At 43.2% G+C, this 19,171-nt stretch overlaps 1 protein-coding gene across 4 annotated transcripts in view; it reads left to right on the top strand.

Moving 5' to 3' along the window:
• Positions 1-17,634, top strand: part of AMHR2 (anti-Mullerian hormone receptor type 2) — a 37,162-nt gene extending 19,528 nt beyond the window's left edge. For 2 of the 4 annotated variants that reach the window (XM_042453367.1, XM_042453369.1), the window contains 4 exons: positions 786-940; positions 3,016-3,163; positions 14,268-14,428; positions 16,520-17,634. In XM_042453367.1, the coding sequence (XP_042309301.1) occupies positions 786-940; positions 3,016-3,163; positions 14,268-14,428; positions 16,520-16,645 (590 nt within the window). In that variant the 3' untranslated portion in view covers positions 16,646-17,634. The remainder of the gene's footprint in view (positions 1-785; positions 941-3,015; positions 3,164-14,267; positions 14,429-16,519) is intronic. The other 2 variants (XM_042453368.1, XM_042453370.1) reach the window with 2 other exon arrangements.
• The last annotated feature ends 1,537 nt before the right edge of the window (positions 17,635-19,171 follow it).

The following is a 19,171-nucleotide window of genomic DNA, read 5'->3' as shown; positions in this document are numbered from 1 at the left end:
GGGACAGGAGCATAGCAGGATGCTCCCGTCACTATTGTACAATTGCGCAAATATTATCAGATGACGTCACGATAATCATGCCATTATTACATGAATAAAGAGGAATTCTAGCAACACTTTTTATTCATGGGAAAGTCCCATGTCACATCTTGCAGCATGAAATTCTGAATGTGAGTGACTCATTGTATATCAGTTTTAATTCACTAGACTGGCACTTCAATGCCATTCTTTGTTTACCAAAACAAGGTTTTTAAACTTTGTTTTCTAGATTTCCCCCTAGCCCAGCATGAACACTAGAGAAATGGTCATCTGGAGAACTAACTTTTTCAAGCTCTGTTTCAGAGTCCAAGTATTGTGAGAGAAAGAAAAAGTGAAGCCGTTTTGTACTGAGTTTAGTCCAGATTTAAAAAAAAAAAAAAACAGTTTATGGGCTTCAACTCGCATCAGACCCAGCAAGCAACACTAATGCAATAGTAATGCCAATGGTCAGAGATTATAGGAGATGTAGTTCAGCCACATCAGGCAATCTACAGGTTCTCTTCCTCTGGTTCTCTGTGGCTGCCAGCAGCTTTGATGTGTTCTAGATACAAAGAGGTCTTTCTCAGCTCTTCATACCCAAAAGTCTCTGGCTTGATCCTTAAACATGCAAAGCAGGTGTTCTGAGATTGAACTATGAGCCCTCTTCCCTTGCCTGTTATCTCTACGCAGCTCATAGTTTTAATAAATTTTACTGGGCTAAACTGTTGATTTCAGTAAACAGTGCTGTGCCTTCTGAATGATTCTAGGTTTACATAAACCTGGAGTGGCACACCGAGACCTGAGCAGCCAGAATGTGCTGGTACGAGAGGACAAGACCTGCGTCATTACTGATTTTGGCCATGCCATGACTTTGCCTGTGTGCCATGAGCAGTTCAAAGATGGCTCTGCAGACATCTGCAAGGTATCTACGGCACTAAGGAGTGAAGTGGGATGAGAAAAGTATCTTGGAGAGAAAGTAGCATCAAGATCAGGGATAGTGGGGAAAAGGGGGTGAGTGAGCAGCTGTTGTTCTCTGCTCCCTCATTTCCAGATGCTAATGAATCAGCAGGAAGAGGCAGAGATGCACAATAATCCTCCTTCCTCTTCCTTCCATTGAATGCTAACTTTGTTCCTGTTATTTGCCATCAAGCTGGTCATCAGCAGCCCTGCTCAGGTTTTGCAAACTCAGGGTCATGACTTCCTTGATGAGGTCAGTCCATCTGTCATGAAGTCTCTCTCTTTCCTACTGCCTTCCACTTTAACCACCATGTTAATCTTTCCAAGATTTTCCAAGCCAGTGTCTGAAACACTAATCATGTACAATGTCTAAAGCATATAAAATCCAGAAACAAGTCGTAGGGACAGCCATGAAAAGCCGGAGCAAATAAGTCCATCTTCCCGTATCATGAGGGTAGAATGCTCTGAAATGCAAGCTCTGTGATATTTTTTTTATATATATATATATATATATATATATATATATATATATAATTTTTTTTAAAGGCTCATTGCCAAATGAAGATCTGCTTTACCCAGTGGTTTCCATGTCAGCAGGGGCAGCAAAGATACTTCAGATTATAGTCCAAAGATTAAAATAGCTATCTAAAGTGTTGCACCAATTTTGAGTGATGAGGTCAGCATCTTGGAGACTGTCTTTAAAGTTTATACTAAAATTCATAGAATCCTAGAGTTGGAAGAGACCCCAGTCCAACTCCCTGCCATTCAGGAAGACACAATCAGGCTGGATGGCCCAACTGATGGCCATCCAGCCTCTGTTTGAAAACCTCCAAAGAAGGAGACTAGGCAGAACAAATGGCTCCTTAGGCTGCATCCAGCATGTGAGTTACTTTAAAAGATGGATGAGAAAAGGAAGGGAACATCTGTGCTTTGCAAAACGTCTCTCATTTAACAGCTAAGGAAAACCAAGGAAATATGTGTGTAGTTCCTTAATTTATTCAACTCACAGACTACGGGGCAGCATAATTCAAGGCAACCCTATTTTATCATAGCAACCCTTTGAGGTAGGTTAGGCTGAGAAGAGGTGACTGGTACAAGATCATCCAGGAATCTTAATTCCAGAAAGGGATGAAATCAGATCTATTTGATGGTCCCTATCTACCACTCTAAATATGGCACCATACTCACCTCTGACATCTCACTGGTCCTCTGTTGCCATCAAAGTCGTTGTCGTCATCATCATCAGCATCATTTTTTATCTTTATTTATATGCCACCTTTCCCCCAAGTCTGGGATGCAGGACAGCTTACAACAAGTACAATATAGCTAGAAACATACAAAATCCAATGATAAAATAGAATTAAACTATGCATAATATTAAAACAATTCTAAACATAGATCTAAAAAGAATAAAAACATCATTAAAAACAGTTCAATAGAAACAATATAGGACTTTCTAAACCCCTTTCTTTAAAAACCTTCAGTTCTAAATTGCTGTTAGAATTAAAAAGTCTTTGCCTGTCAACAGAACAAAGTGGCCCTCTGGAAAGGGAGTTTGAGAGGCTGGTGTAGCCACCAAGAAGGCCCTGCCACACATTCTCAGTAGCTGTGCCTGTGAAGGTAGTAGGACAGAGAAAGGTCTCACCTGAGGATTTTGGTGCCCAGGAAGGCTCACACAGATAGATATGTCTGTTACATAGCCTGAGTCTAAATGATATAGGACTTTATAAGGCATAAACAGAAGTTGGCGTTGTGCCAAGCAACAAACTGGAACCAGGGGAGCTGTTGTAATAGGGGAGTTGCATGGTCCCTGTAACCCAGTGGTTCCCAAACTTTGGCCCTCCTGACGTTTTGGACTTCAACTTATCCAACAGTCAGGACTTCTGTAAGCTGAAGTCTCAAACATCTGGAAGACGAAAGTTTTGTAACCTCTGGCGCAGGACAAAGGCAAGCATGCCAAACCTTGAGTATCCTAATTTCTTCTTCCAAGCAGAAACATGTCAAAAGCACCATATCTTTTTTTACTCACTTTCTCTCCAGGCAGGGGCACCACGCTACATTGCGCCTGAAATTCTGGATGAAAGCCTGAACCTGCAAGACTTAGGATCAGCATTGAGGCAGGCAGATGTCTACTCCTTGGCACTAGTGTTGTGGGAAATCCTCATGAGATGCTCTGCACTTTTCCCAGGTAAGGTCATGGAGAGATGGAGGCAGTACCATCACAGTTCACTCATAACCCATACTCTCCAATTAATTCTCTTTTTCCTCTCAGAGTGTTCAATTAATCACACTTTTCTAGCTGCTTGTAAACAGTCCCAGGCGGGTTACAGACCGCCATGAAAGTACGGAGTCAGTCCATACTAGGATTAGGAAGGTGCGGTGCTTCTGCACCCCCCTAACCCTAGTACGGACTGAGTCCGTACAAAATGGCGGCTCCCCTTCCACATGGGGGCCACCATGACGACGTCACGACCACGTCGCCTCTATACGGGGCGGTGCGGATGTGATGTCGTCGCTCCGTGCCAGGGCGCTTAGTGTGCCCTTTGCGCGGAGCAGGAAGGAGCTCCGTTTCGGAGCTCCTTCCTGGTTTGCGGCGCCGCTTTGCGTCGCTGGGCACAGCCTTCAGATGGCTGCGCCCAGCAACGCAAGGGAGAAAGGCTCTTCCCCGCTGCCGCGGGGTGTCCTTGGGGCTTGAAGCCCCAAGGACATCCCTTTCCAGGCTGCGGGGAAGCAGCCTTTTGCCGCTTCCCCCGTTCCCCGCAGCCTGCAAAGTGGCGGATTGGGGCCTCGGAGGCTGCCGGTCTGGCAGCTGAGCCCCCAATACCCCAGGGAAAGGGGCGGGTGCAGGCAGCCCCAAACGGGCGGTCTGTAACCCGCCCCAGTTTCTCTGTCCTCCTCTTATTTTCCTCCTTTTTTTCTGAATTGACTTCAGCTGCTGCAAACTGAGTCTACTGTAGAGAAGCAGTTTGCACACTATTAAATCAACAGAGAGGAGTGGATGGGGTCTTTTCCTTCCCAGGAAGCTCAGACAAGAATAAATTGCTACAGCCTCTTGTAGCTTGTTTGTTTTTACTCATTAATAACATCTGCCATCTTGACCACACTATGATGTTGCTTGGCCTCACATGTCCCAGTTTTCATCTGTGAGATGTTGAAGGGTATGATGTTGTTGTGTGTCTTTAAGTAATTTCTGAGTTACGGTGAACCTCAGGCGAACCAATCATGGGGTATTCTTGGCACAATTTGTTCAAAGGGGATTTGCCATTGCCATCCTCTGAGGTTGAGAGAGTGTGACGGTCACCCAATGGGTTTACATGGCTGATCCGGGATTCAAATCCTGGTCTCCAGGTTCCTAGTCCAACTCTCAAAACTGTACACCACTACGGTTCATCAAAAATGTTCACTGTAATCATTGTAACATTACAACCAACTCTCTGTATCCACAGATTCTTTATCCACAGATTCAAGCATACACGGCTTGGAAATATTCAAAGAAATATATAAATTCCAAAAAGCAAACCTAGATTTTGCCATTTTATATAATGGATACCATTTTACTATCCACTGTATTTAATGGGTTTTGGTATCAACTTGGAACCAAGCCCCAGCAGATAACAACTGTAAACTGTAACATTAAATGTTCACTGTAAAATGCAAATATAGGGCATTCAAGAAAAATGTTGGACATTGTGACATTAAAAACTAGAAACACTTATAGAAATACAAATTCATGCTTCTTAGTCACGCTCAAAATGGAGAATGTTTTAGAATACCTGCTGGACAGATAGCTGAAATATAGGACATGTCCTGGAAAAGAAGGATGCGAGGTCACTTGCTGAACATCCAACTCAGTTGTTTCCTTCACACAAAACCCATCCCACCTACCTGCTACTTCCACAAGCTAACACATACAGACACAATCGTACACCAAATGGTTGGTTATGCTACCACCTAGTGGCATTTCACAAGCATGATGAAAATTCCTTGGGGTTTTTTGTTCTCTGTTTAGCTTCCTAAAATGGAACTGATCTCATTGACTCCTGGGGTGGAAGAATATGATCTCTGTGTCACTCAGGCTCCATCTATACTGCAGAATGCAGCTGGACACCACTTTAATGGCCATGGCTCAATGGAATGGAAGTCTGGGATTTATGGTTATGTGAGCTATTTGGCCTTCTCTGTCAGAGCACTCTGATGCCACAGCAAACTACAAACCTCAGGATTCCACAGGATGGAGCCATGGCAGTTAAAGCAGCATCATATAGCATTCATTCTGCTGTGTGGCAGCAACCTGAGATTTACACAAACCTTTTTTCCCCACTCTCAGGCCGCTTTCCTTATCAGTCTTGCACTCTCTGCTCCTCAGATTTCTTTCTCTTCTAAGGGCTCTTTCACACTACACAATTATAGCTCTATGATTCCACTTTAACTGATTCTGGGATTTGCAGTTTAGGGAGAGACATTTGGAATTCATAGCCAGAGAGCTCCTCCAGTGTTTTCCCGAAACAAGGTGAGCCAATGTCCTGCTTTACGTGGATATTCCCAACATTTTAACCTTCTGTCCAGGAAGAATTCCAGAATGTTCTCCATTTTGAGCATGATTATGGAGCCCATTGAGTAACATCACTTGCTATTCCCCTTCATGAAATGTGTGTACTTGGCAGCCTGTTCTCACTGCAAGTAGGAGGATGAGATGGGTCCTTCTAATGTTATTTTTTTCCTAGGAGCAGCACCAGACCAGACTTGTCTCCAGAGCTCAGGATGCATTTGTTTCTTGGAGGGGAAAAGGACAGCATACCTGTTAGGCAATGGGCTGCTTGAGGACACAAAGCAAACGTTGAAAGTGTTTTTTCTCTTAAACTCAGCACAATGGACAAAGGAAAGGAATAATTTTAATGTAGACTCAGTCAAGGGTTTGTTGCTAGTAGAGCTGGCCTGTGAAATGGTACTAAAATTGCTCCTGAAAACAAGCTTCTTCACAAATTGCCTTGTGAGACTTGTAATTTTCACTAGTTTTAGGAGACCCTGCTTTAGAGAGTGAGAATTTGTGACTGAGGAGCACCTTGATCAGCATCTGGCATCCTTGAGCATCTGGTGAGAGTCTAGTGCCTTGGCAACTGCATAGAGACCCCTTTCATGATGCTCCAGTGAGAGGGTAGTATGGGAAATTTGCCCAGCAGGCAAAGAAAACACAGAAAACTTCCTTTCACCAGCTATTAAACTATTAATCTATTTAATGTGATATCACCTACCCTGATATTAGCAACTTTTTTGTCCCTGAGGGCTACATGCAGTGGTGCAGTTAATGGCGAGCAAGGCTTGGGCTCCCACCCCCCATTTCTGTCACATAGGTCCAAAACACACTGCAGAATTAATCCAGTTTGAGACTGATTTAACTGCTCTGGCTCAGTGCTAGGAAATCTTGGGAATTGTACTTTGTTGTGGCATCAGAGCTCTCTGACAAAGAAGGCTAAATGTCTCACAAAACCTACCATTCTCAGAACTCCCTAGCATTGAGCCAGGGTGCTTAAAGTAGTCTCAAACTGGATTATTTCTGAAGTGTCTTTTGGACCATACTTGCCTATGTGCAGATAGAGACACACCCTTACCCCGCTCTGTCCCAGAGACAGAGAGAGAGAAAGGTCCACATACACATAAATAAAGCCTAAGAGTGGACAGAGGTGCATGATTGGATTCTCTCTTATACATTGGATAATGGGGCACACCAGGGCATTCCAGAAGAAAATCTGCATGTGCTTTATTGACTATAGCAAAGTCTTTGACTGCAAAGATCACAGAAAGCTATGGCTTGCATTTAAAGGAATAGAAGTGTCACAGCATCTGATTGTCCTGATGCGTAACCTGAACTCAGTACAAGAGGCTGCTGTCAGAACTGAATCTGGGGAAACAGAATGTTTCCCAATTAGGAAAGAGATCAGGCAAGGCTGCACATTATCACCCTATTTATTCAACCTATATGTAGGCAATATTTTAGCTACAACAGAGACAGGAGGAGTGAAGATGGGAGAAAGGAACATTAACAACCTTAGATATGCAGACAACACAGTACTATTAGCAGAAACAAAGACAGACCTAGAATAATTACTGAAGAAGATCAAGGAAGAAAGTGACAAGGTTGGATAAATGCTGAACCTTAAAAAACAAAACAAAAATAATGACCACAAAAGATCTACAAGAATTCACCCTAGACAATGAGACAATTGAAATAGTTTAAAAGTTTCCATATCTTGGTTCAAATATTGATCAGAACGTACACTGCAGTCAAGTAATCAGAAGAAGACTAGGACTGTGAAGGGCAGCTATGAAAGGACAGGATCGTAAAGTGTAAAGGCATAACTCTGAGCACTAAAGTGAGAATGTCACTACATTCCCCATCACAATTTACAGATGTGAGAGCTGGACAGTGAAAAAGGAAATAGAAATAAAATAAACTCATTTGAGATGTGGTATTGGAGAAGAATGCTAAGGATACCATGGATGGCTAAGAAGAAAAACAAACAGGTCCTAGAAGACTAGGACTGTGAAAGGCAGTTATGGACTCATTCCCACTACCATTTGCAGTGAATCGCAGATCTAGGTATATGACCCTCATTCCCATTTGAAATCAATTCTGATCTTTTTCAATCGATTTCAGTGGTGATAAAGTGGGGCAAATGCAACCCCCCCAGGTTTTCCTGATTCCAATCCTTATTTGATCAATTCCAGAAGAATCAATTTTGAAGCGAGTTCAATAAGTGGGAACGACAGACTAGAATCGATTCATTCTGGATGGGAGGGACGAATGGCAGAGGGGTGATTACCATCCCTCCTCAGTTTTTGACAGATCCACCATCTCCCCCCCCCTCAGCGCTGCCTTTTTTACCTGTGGTGCATGTTTTTTTAAAAAAATAAAATTGATAGAATATTTGATTTATTGATTTTGCAACTACTTGGAAAGGTAAGTAGTTGCAAAATCGATAAATTGAAGATTCTGTTTTTAAAAAACCATTGTCCTCCTCTACCTCCTCCTGCCTTCTTCCCCAGTTTCTCCCCTGCAATCCTGGCCTCCTCCTCTTCTTCCTCCGATCCCCTGCCATGTTCTCCCAGCACCAGCACAAGGGCAAAGAAGAGCTCGGGCCACCCAGAGCAGGCACGCAGGTGGGTAGGCAGAAATGATAGCTACATCGCCACTGCCGCTGTCTCTGTCTCTTTGTCCTCTTCAGCCTGGGCTGCATCAGCGGTGGTGATCTAGCTATCATCCTCCATCTGTTTCTGCCTACCTGCCTGCCTGATCCAGGCAGCCTGCGTTCTTTCCTGCCCTCGTGCTGGTGCTGGGGGAATGAGGCCGGGGATCAGAGGAGGAGGCTGGGATGGAAGGGAGAAACTGGGGAACGAGGCCGGGAATCGGAGGAGGAGGTTGAGATTGGAGGGAGAAGCTGGGGAATGAGGCCGGGGATCATAGGAGGAGGAGGCCATGGGTCACTTCCCCCAGACTTTTGGTCCTCCTTTTCCAGGACATGCTCTCCATTTCAGCCTTCTGTCCAGGAGAGGATTCCAAAAGGTCTTTCACTTACGGCATGGCTAAGAAGCATAGCATGTTCCTCCACCCTCCACTCCGCATAGGCATGTCAAAAGTCCGGGCTGATGCTTACGTCACTGATGATTGCATTTTGAAGCGGAGCAACAAGTGGGGACAAGAACCATGCCAAAAAAGAAGCAATTACACTGTGGTAAGAGAAAGGTTCACTTTATAGTGGGAACAAGGGACCTTTTGGAATCGAGGAGTGAGGGCGAATCAGGAATCGGTTTAAATTGCAAGTGGGAATGAGCCCTATGAAAGCATGGACAGGATCGTAAAGTGTAAAGACATAACTCTAAGCAATAAAGTGAGAATGCCACTGTATTGCCCATCAAAATTAACAGATGTGAGAGCTGGACAGTGAAAAAGGAAACAGAAATAAAATGAACTCATTTGAGATGTGCTACTGGAGAAGGGTGCTAATGATACTGTGGATGGCTAAGAAGAGACACAAATAGGTCCTAGAACAGATCAAGCTCAAACTATCCCATGAAGCCAAGATGACTAAACTGAAGCAGTCATACTTTGGTGATATCATGAGGAAAAATGAATCATTAGAAAAGGCAATGATGCTAGGAAAGGTGGAAGGCAGTAGAAGGAGAGGAAGACCACATGCCAGATGGTTAGACTTTATGAGACACAGGCCTGAGCCTACAGGACCTGAGCAGAGAAGCTGAGGACAGGAGGTCTTGGAGATGTCTCATCCACAGGGTCACTATGAGTTGAAGTTGATTCAAGGGCAGTTAACAACAACAACAAAAACTTCTCTTCTTCCACACAACCCATTTGACTGGAACTTGAAACAGCTGAGGAAGGCATAACTCCCATCCCATACAAGCAGATCATGAGATCCCATTGGGTACACCCTCCTGTCTGTATGTTTTGCCATCATTCCCAGAACCAGTCAGCTGTGTATTGTAGAAGAAGGAGGCTAATGAGTATAGGAGGGGGCCTATAGGCCATATCTACATATGTCACCAATATGCAGCGCACCAACACTGCTTAACAGTGGTTCTCCAGAGTTGGGACAGGGCTCTGCCTTGAAATATCAGGGATGAAATCTGGTTTCTTCTGGATGCAAAGCATTTGTTCTACCCAGAACTACAGCCGTTCCCCTCAACAGCAAACACTGGAGTGTATCTTCTCATTATCACCAGAACGCCCATAGAAGGGGCACTGGCATTAAAGGAATACACCTGAAGGCACTGTGTTGAGGACTCCCTCCTAGCTGGAGTTAGCCTCAGATGTATTCATGGGATGGACTTCTCTCACCCCTCTCATGTCATCCAGGGCACTGCCTCTTCGATGCCTGCAACAATTGCTGACAACACCACAAAACCACAAAAGCCCCAACATCTGGGAACAGGATTGCATTTCTAGTAAATATGTCTGAAGTATGCATGCTGGAAACATTAATTATTCCACAAGCTGAGGCTTTTTCCCTGAGGAAAGATGCTTGTTTGTTGGGCAAAAAAATGGGACACTACTGACGCTTCTCTGTTGTGGAGAGGAGTAAAACCTGTAATGGCATTTGCTATGTGCATTATTAGAACTTTTACTTTTCTTCAACCAGAAAGTAAAATACTATGGGCTAGAGTTTAGAGATTGCTTCACAAATCAGTAGATTACCTCTAACACATTACTTTTGGGGATAGAATACCCGCCAACATTCCACATATGAAAACTAGGACATGTGTGGAAAGTTACAGCACAGCGTGGTCATGATAGCCAAAGCTATTGATGAGGAAGGACACACAAGCTAAGGAAAGGAGACAGCAGTTTGTTCTTGCCTGAACCTACTAGAAACAGCAAATCTCTGCTCCCTCTTAGCCTCTCCCCTCTCTAAGGAGTTTATCACACAAAGGAGATTGGGTGTTTATCCCATGAATATCCCAGAAAAATCGCATAATTATGCAAAACGACTTCACACAACATTGCAGAAAACCCGCCATTAAAGTGATCACAAAGAAGCATTAACGCACATCTTTTTACTTTCGGGATTTCAGCAACAATGCATTTTTGATATCATTTTATGTGTGCAACTGTGTGTGATAATCATTCACACAATTACTCGCCATTTTTGCTTTATTTGCGGGATGCTTTAAATGTACTTTAATCTCTCTTTGATGCTGAAATTAGCCCCAGTGTAATAAACTCCTAAGTTAACTGAATGCAAACTACCTTTGTACTTTGAACTCAGTTTGCAGCAATGCATGTAAATTAAGGACAAAGGAAGTGGGAGTAGGAAATAAAACCTGGGACATTTTAAAGTCAGATGAAAAAGTGTGGCAACAGAAGATTAATCAGGCTTGTTTCTGCCAAACCAGGATAGTTGGAAAGTATAGGATAATGAGAGCATAACAAATAATATATTGCAAATAATGTAATAACTGGTAGATTCTTTACCCCTCTCCTTGATTATGAATAATATTTTATTCCTTACTTTTCCATTACTTTTGGGAACGCTGAAATGAAGGCTGTTTGAAGCCCTGTCACCACAGTTTTTCATTGTTGTGTGCCTTTAACTAGTTTCCAACATATGGCAACTGCAAGACAAACCTATACTGGGGTTTTCTTGGCAAGATTTGCTCAGAGTAGGGAGTTTAGCACATGGTAAAAAAAATGTGACTTACACTGCCAATTTTAATTCGAATTCGGAATACATCCAGATTTTATCTAATGCATTTTGCTGCCAATGCCACCGGCCGGGTGAATCCTGGGTAACTTCTGGCCAGAATCTGAGCTCAGCCAGCCGATTTGCAAAGCTAGGAGCTTCCCGATTTTGAAAAGAGGCTGGCTGAGCATGTACTCTAGCCAGACGTTAGCTGGGCTGCACACAGCTGGCGACATCAGCGGCAAAATGCTTGTGATAAAATCCGGATGTATCCTGAATTCGAATTGAAATTGGCAGTGGTAAGTTGCATTTTTAGCTGTGTACTAAACTCCTAGGTTTGCCTTTGCCGTCTTCTGAGGCTGTGAGAGCATGACTTCCAAGAATCACCCAATGGGTTTCTATGTCGGAGCAGGGATTCAAATCCTGGTCTCCAGAATTATAGTCTGTACTGAAACCATGCTATCTACACCAAACACTCTCTCTCCTTGATTTTAGCTTGTTTTGTAACTTCTTAGATTTTTTTTCTTTAAAAAGGAACAATGAGCAGTATAATGACTCATGTTACAAGCTATCTTTTAAAAATGTAATGGCAATGTGTTACTGGATGGAAGCCTTTAAAATAAGTTACATAACAAGCATAGAGCCAGTATGTTGTAGTGTTGGAGTATGACTCTGGAGACCATTCCCCGCTTGTCCATGAAAGCCATTGGGTGACCTTAGGCAAGTGATTCTATGATTCTAAGTGACACACTCTCAGCCTCAAGGGAAGGCAATGGCAAACCTTATTTGAACAAATCTTGCCACGAAGCCTACTCGCTCCCCAATAGCTTCATCTTAAGGTTGCCACAAGTCGGAAATGACTTGAAGGCACAACACAACAACAACAACAACAAAACATAACAAGTACTTTCTACCACATTCAAAGAAGTTAATTTCTATGATGCACAAAAAGCTCATGCAAAAATAAAAACCAGTTAACCTTATAGGTGCTGCCACATTTCTTCCCCCCCCCTCTCCACCCCCCATTCTTCTTCCTTTTTATGCTACATAAGGCATTACTGCATCCAAAGAAGTTGATTTCTATGCACAAGAAGCTCATGCAAAAATAAAAAGCAGTTTAACTTAAAGGTGTTGCCACATTTCTTCACCCTTCCTTCACCCCCTTGCTTCTTTCTTTCCTTTTCTAAAACCAGCATTGCCAGCTCTGCTGGAGTGCACTTTCCATGTGTCATCTCCTGCACAAAAGCCAAAAATCTCTTCCATTTGGTGGCACTCGGCACTTGCCAGTTCATCCTTGTAATGTTCCCCCCCCATCATGTGGCTTGACCTAAATAAAGTGACAGCAGCCATTTCCAGCTCCAGGTGGCGCTCATGGGGGGAGCCCTCGCCCACAGTTAGGCTGAGCACATGTAAAACAGCATGCAAACATTTCAGCCACCACATGTAAATGATGCTTCGCAGCTCCAGGCTGTGAAGTGGGAACAGGCCTTCTGATGCAATACAGTGGCGCGTGGGCAGCAAACATGTCAAGCCAGACAAACAAAAGTCCCTTTTCCTGATCAGCAATTCCCACTGAAGTCTGCTGTGGTAACATGGAGTGATTCATGAGAGCGTTGCTTTGTCTGAGCAGTTTTTTTGGGTCTGAGGAGAGTAATAGGATAATAAGGATACATGTGGAGCATTAATCATAACATGTGGAGAGTGATGGGATAGCTTTGCAATCTAATTTCAACCACTGTGACAAAATTAGGCAAATGGTTTTGTTGTTTATTGTTGCGTGCCTTCGAGTTGTTTCCGACTTAGGGCGACCCTATCCTGGGGTTTTCTTGGCAAGTTTCTTCAGCTGGGGTGTGCCCATTGCCATCCCCTGAGGCTGAAAGTGTGTGACTTGTCTGAGGTCACCCAGTGGGTTTACATTGCTGAGCCAGGATTCAAATCCTGATCTCATAGTCCTAGTCCAACACTCAAACCACTACACCACACTGGCTTCCAGATTACTTCCTGATTTATAGAAGGTATCTCCTACACATAAAGCAACACTAACTGGAAGGGCATGATAAAACTGAGCTCACTTTCTGTAGAGCTGGGTGCTTACCTTCCAAAATTTCACAGGTTAAAACTGGAACACATCTGTCCAAGCTGCACCAGAGTGTGGTTAAGGTGGCAAAAGTTGTTGGTGAGGAAAAACAGGTAGGCTAGGAGAGGTTGCAGCAGTTACTTTTTTCCGAGTCTACTGGGAAGGGCAATATTCCATCCCACCTCTCCACTCCCCACTGCTGAGTTTACTGAGCGCAAACTGTTTTTGCAATATTAACTCCGTTTGCAGCAATTTAAGTAAGCTGAGGACAAAGGGGGAATTGGGAGAGGATAAGAGAAAAACTGCGACATTTTAAAAGCATTTCAAAAAGTGGAATGACATAGGCTTAACTGAGATTATGCTTGCCAAATTTATAGTATGCTGGGGTGGACAAAGTGTGGCACATGTGGTTTTTGGGACTCTAAGGGCTGTCCCTGAGTATAGTTAGTCTCAAAGGTGCTACAAGATGCCTAACAGACTAACATGGCTATGTCTCTGAGTACTCCCAAAGCCCCTACTCTCTAAAAAAATATTCCGGTTATTTGCTCCCCCCCCCCATCCCACCAGTGCTCAAAACTGTTGCAGAAGGTAGTGGTTTTGCTCCCTCAACACCAAAATCACTCAGTTACCTTTGGAAAATGATCAGATCCCCCAAAATTGGCACAAATAAAATCTTTAGTGACATCAGTCCCTGTTTAAATTTCAGCCTTTTGGTTGCTTGTTGGAGGGGGGCAGTACTGAAAGAAATGAAATTTGGAACACTGGGGCGGGGGGGGGGCAAAACCACTGCATTTTGCAGTGTTTTTTGAGCCATTAGGGTAGGATGGGGTGAAAAATCACCCAGAATTTTTAAAAAATAATAATATGTAAAGGGCTTGTGGGCTTTGGCATACCAATCTGGTTCACGAGGATGGGGTACTGGGGCAAAAGGTGACCCCCTTTCCTATGTAGTTGCCCACCCCTGCTATAGAGGGTATAAGGTGCATTTTTACTAAAACAAAACCACAACCACCCTGCCCTAGTCTCTCCTCTTTCTGGCTCCTTAGAGAACAATGTCCCTGAGTTCCAGCTTCCCTATGAAGCAGAACTAGGTCGGAACCCCACACACAGTGAATTGTGGATGCTGGCTGTGAAAGAAAGGGGAAGACCAGCCATTCCACTGGCTTGGAAAAGAATGGGTCAGGTAAGTTAGATTGTAGCCGTATATTCATTTACCAGGGCATCAGCATCAATAACCTCAGTGGAACTTACTTCTGAGTATATATGTGCAGGATTGCACTCTCCAGGCCTTTTGCTATTGAAAGAATCCTTATTATCACTCTGGATTTACTTTAAAAAGTGAAATACTGTGTTAATTTGGCTTTTATCCAAATAACTAATTGATCAGTGAGTATTTACTGTATTTCACATTTTAAACCATTAAACCAAAACAGCAACATATTTCAAAAAACAAAACAAAACAAAATCCATACAAAAAAACAACAACAGTGAAATATCATGTAAGTATGATTAAATCTAGGGCCAAGTAAGACATTATAAATAAGACATACAATACAGGTTGAGCCTCCCTTATCAGAAATGCTTGGGACCAGAGGCGTTTTGGATTTTGGATTTTGGGGGATTTTGGAATACCTGTGTTTGCATATATATGCATAATGAGATAGCTTGGAGATGGGAACCAAGTCTAAATACAAAATTAATTTATATTTCATATACACTTTATACATATAACCTGAAGGTACTTTTATTCAATATTTCTAATAGTTTTTTAGGGGAAGCAAAATTTGTGTACATTGAACCATCAGAAAGAAAAGTGTCACTATCTCAGCCACTTCTGTCTGGGTTTGGAATATTATTAGCTTTTAGAATATTTTGGTTTTGGTTTTTGGAATATTTCTGAATTTCGCACAAGGAAGAGCAACCTGTATATAACAGGCTTTCTACATTGAAATCACATATACATGACAAAATATCCTGTGTAAGCCTGTGGTTTTGAACAGAGTAATTCTGGAGACATCTTTTTTCATATTTTTAAAATAGGAAGACTGTTCCTCTCATGTGATTATAAAATCTAATTTGACCCTCAAATCTACTTAAATATTTCAAACTATTGGTTAAATGCTGTTATGTAGACCCTAAAGGAAAATCAAAGTTTCTTCTTAATTGGATAATTTATACTTCTACATTTTCTTTTCCAACATGAAAGCTACATCTGCCACATAATGACATTATTGATACAGTGAATAAGCATGGGACTTACCGAGTAATGCAACTATTTCTGAATAATTAACTACTAGTTAGTTTATAGGAAGTAGGACTTTCAATGTCTTTTCAGCTTTCTTAGTATATAGTGTAGTGACAAAATTATTTATTTTATTTCATGTAATATATTTCTGTAGTGCGGTGACAAAATCAGTTTCAGTGCCCAAAAAGTGGATATGGAATTTGAATGTTGAAATGGACATTTTGCATAATGTTTGGCTCACACCACTGTTCAGATCCAGCCTGGGCTTAATTTATGAGAACAGGAGACTTCTGGGTGACTGAAGATAGTAATGCTGCAAGAACAAAGGTCAGGAAAGCAAGGAGATATGAGGGAGATGAAAGGAGAAACAGGAGGTGGGGCATGCCTGCGGAGAGCTCCAGAAGGTGAAGACAAGCAATCTGGACTGGTTGCAAGAGAAGGGCTCTGGACTATGCTCTTCTCTTGAAGTTGCTAGGAGGAGCTGAGGAACTGCCTCCCTTCATATTCCTTGCAACAGCCAAGGGGTTATAAGCCCTTCTGAGGTGAAAATGATATATTTTATGGCTCATACATGGTTCCTAAGTTTGTGCCTCCAGGAGTTTGCAGATGCAAAGCAGGACAGGGCTACTGCTTCCCTTCCTACATTTGAAATTGTTGTTGGCCTTCAAGGCATTTCTGACTGATTCCAGCGCTAAGGCAGACCTATCACAGGATTTTCTGGATCTGAGAGTGTGTGACTCACCTGAGGCCACCCTGTGGGTTTCCATGACTAAATGGGGAATTGAACCCTGATCTCTAGAGTTCAAACCACTACATCACGATGGCTCTACTTGAGTAGAAGAGGGCAACTTCAGCAGGAGTAGCTGGCATGACAAACAATACCACTTGAAATCCCCTCTTCTAATGAACTGATGGTAGGGAAGCAGGAACCCTGTCCTCTTTTGCATCAAGTTACCCAATGTCCCACACTTTGGAGCTTTCTATTTGTCTGGCCCTGGCAGCAATTCCCCTTCTTTTGCTCTCCCCTAGGTTGCTGTTTGCTTAGAGGAGATTCTAGAGGACTGCTGGGACCCTGAACCAGAAGCTCGACTGCAAGCGGAGTGTGCCCAGCAGAGGCTGCAGAGGTTGGACGCTGCGGATCTGCCAGAAGATTGAGACCAAAGCACATTATACTTTGCTCTTTACTTGCCTGGACATCACCCCTTACTCTTAAGAGAGCCTTTTTGCCTTTAGCCAAGAACAACAAGAGGTCTTAAGGCAGGTCATATCAGGAACATCTTCTCAATAAGACTCTATCTGGACCTCATCACAATGAAGTGGACATGTTTCCTTGTATTTTTTTTTTTTAGATTAATGCTGCCTGCTTAATCAACTCAATGTGCTTCAGACACTGACAGCCTAACTGTAATATTTAACAAACCCAGCGGACAAACGAAAAATGCATTTTTTTCCACCTCCATATGACCCTTCTTCTTTTCAGGTTGCAAAACTGTGGGAGGGCGTTGTAAAAGTGTAATTTTTGCCAAACAGATTATTCCAGCTTGGCAAATGGAACACTTTTACAGCATTTTTATGACCCTCTCCCATAGTTTTATAACTGGAAGGGAATGAAAGAATGTAGAGGGTGGGAAAAAAAACACCCTCAGGCTGAGGGAGAAAAAAATACACCCAGGTATCTTTTTGTTGCCTACGGCTCTTAATCAACCTGAATTGCCCATTAACCCTTGAGTTCCATCCTGCCTTTCCTTTTGCCCAATCTAACATTTCTTAAATGCTTCTTCACTTGAATTCTCCCATCCCTGTGTTGCTTCCTGCAATGTAGCCATGGTCCTAACTAAGGCTACATGTATTTGGTGGTTGAGGTTAGTATTAAACACACTTTGCTGGGTCCACTGAATACAGCAGGATATTCTTCTGAATAGATATGAACAGGACTACAGTAGGAATTGCTCCAATGCAGAAATTGGCTCTGGACAATTGGCACTTGCTTCCTTTAAAAAAAAAAAGTCAAGAGAGGAAGTTTATGTCCCTTAAGGCTGTGAGCAAGCAGGGATCACCAGCACTGAGGCCATGCTATTGAGGATGCAGCTGTGCTGGGCAGGACACATTTCAGGATGAAGGACCATCGCCTCCCAAAAATAGTATTCTACGGTGAACTCGCCACGGGTCAGCATAAGAGGGGCACCCCAAAGAAGAGATACAAGGACTCCCTGAAACAACATCTCAGGCTTGGCCAAATTGATCACCAACAATGGTCCTCCCTGGTCTCACATCGGGAGGCATGGAGATGCACTATCCACAATGCTGCAGCCTTTTTCGAAAGCTCACGGCGAATGAGTCTTGAAGAGAAACGACAACGCAGAAAGAACCACAACCCGGAAACATCACCCAAGGAGACTTTCCGCTGTTCTTTCTGCAACCGGACCTGCTTATCCCAGATTGGCCTTTTTAGTCACCAACGCGCTTGTACAAAGCGCAGGATGTGGCCTTCCTGAATCATCGTTCGCGAAGCAAAACCAGAGAGAGGGAAAATAGTCCTGAAAGTCCACTTGCAATGAGTAGCAAAGGAAGGACTGAAGGCCACAGCCAAAGTGGCTAGTCCTTAGTTTGTGGCCTTGGCATGTAGGCAGAAGAGGAGAAGTGGTGTGGGAGAGGGATGAAAGGAAGAGAAGAGATGAAAACATGGAGAAGAGGGGAGTGAAGACAGGAGGGGAGAGCAGGACAGGATAGGACAGGACTCAATGTGTCAATATGAAGACAGGCCCTACCATTCAGCCCACTGAGATGGCTGCCTCATATAACACATAGAATCATGAACCATAGAGTCATAAAAGTTGGAAGAGATCTCAAAAGCCATCTGGTCCAACCCCCTGCCATGTAGGAAACCACAATCAAAGGACTTGTGGGACATTCCATCTCATTTGCCACAATAATTCGCAGTTTCTGCCCATTATGGCTGTGGAAATGCCATTGGCAGCAAAATGTTTTTGAATGAATGGATGTGTGAATGGATGGATGTGTAAGAAAGAGCATAGGGTGGTGATAAGGATCTTAAAGCTAAAATCTGTAGAATACTTTTTATATGTATATTTAGGAGTACTTGCAGCTGCCACCTTGTCCTGCAATAACTGTTGTCATGCATCATTTTCATGATCCCCGATAATTGTCTCTCTAACATTTGACAGGATGCACTCTTTGTGCATACAAATGTACAGCATGCCCTAGATGTGAGAAAGGACCTTGACTGGCCAAATCTGGAACCTCTTTATATCAGCAAATGTACTCAAGCAGAGAATTTCTTCAAGTAACATCAGACTGGAGGTCGCATGTAGCAACAGTGTACAGTGACAGTAGTGGGTTAGCCTGTGCATCTCTGCAGCCCCTTAATTCAGTGTGTGGTATATGTCATGTGTCCCCTTCTCACCTAAAAGAGAGGCAGGGTCGGGTTCTGGTGCTGACCTTAAGAGAGAAAGTGGAGTCACCTCTGAAGCAATGTAGCCCACTGTGATGTGGCAAGGAGTCTGGCCACTCCTGCTCTAAAGTGAGTGAAGTCTTTTTATGAACTATGATCTCCCACTTGTAATCCTGTACTTACTGAACCCAGTACTTCTTAGTAGAGATGTGTCCCCTTGTGCTGTCAGATTTACTGGATAGAGAGCTTTACACCAAATGGGTGGGGTT

This window comes from Sceloporus undulatus, chromosome 2 (assembly GCF_019175285.1).
Source record: "Sceloporus undulatus isolate JIND9_A2432 ecotype Alabama chromosome 2, SceUnd_v1.1, whole genome shotgun sequence".
Taxonomy (NCBI): Eukaryota; Metazoa; Chordata; class Lepidosauria; order Squamata; family Phrynosomatidae; genus Sceloporus; species Sceloporus undulatus.
The sequence above is the reverse complement of the archived record's forward strand: the minus strand, read 5'-3'. Positions and strand labels throughout refer to the sequence as shown.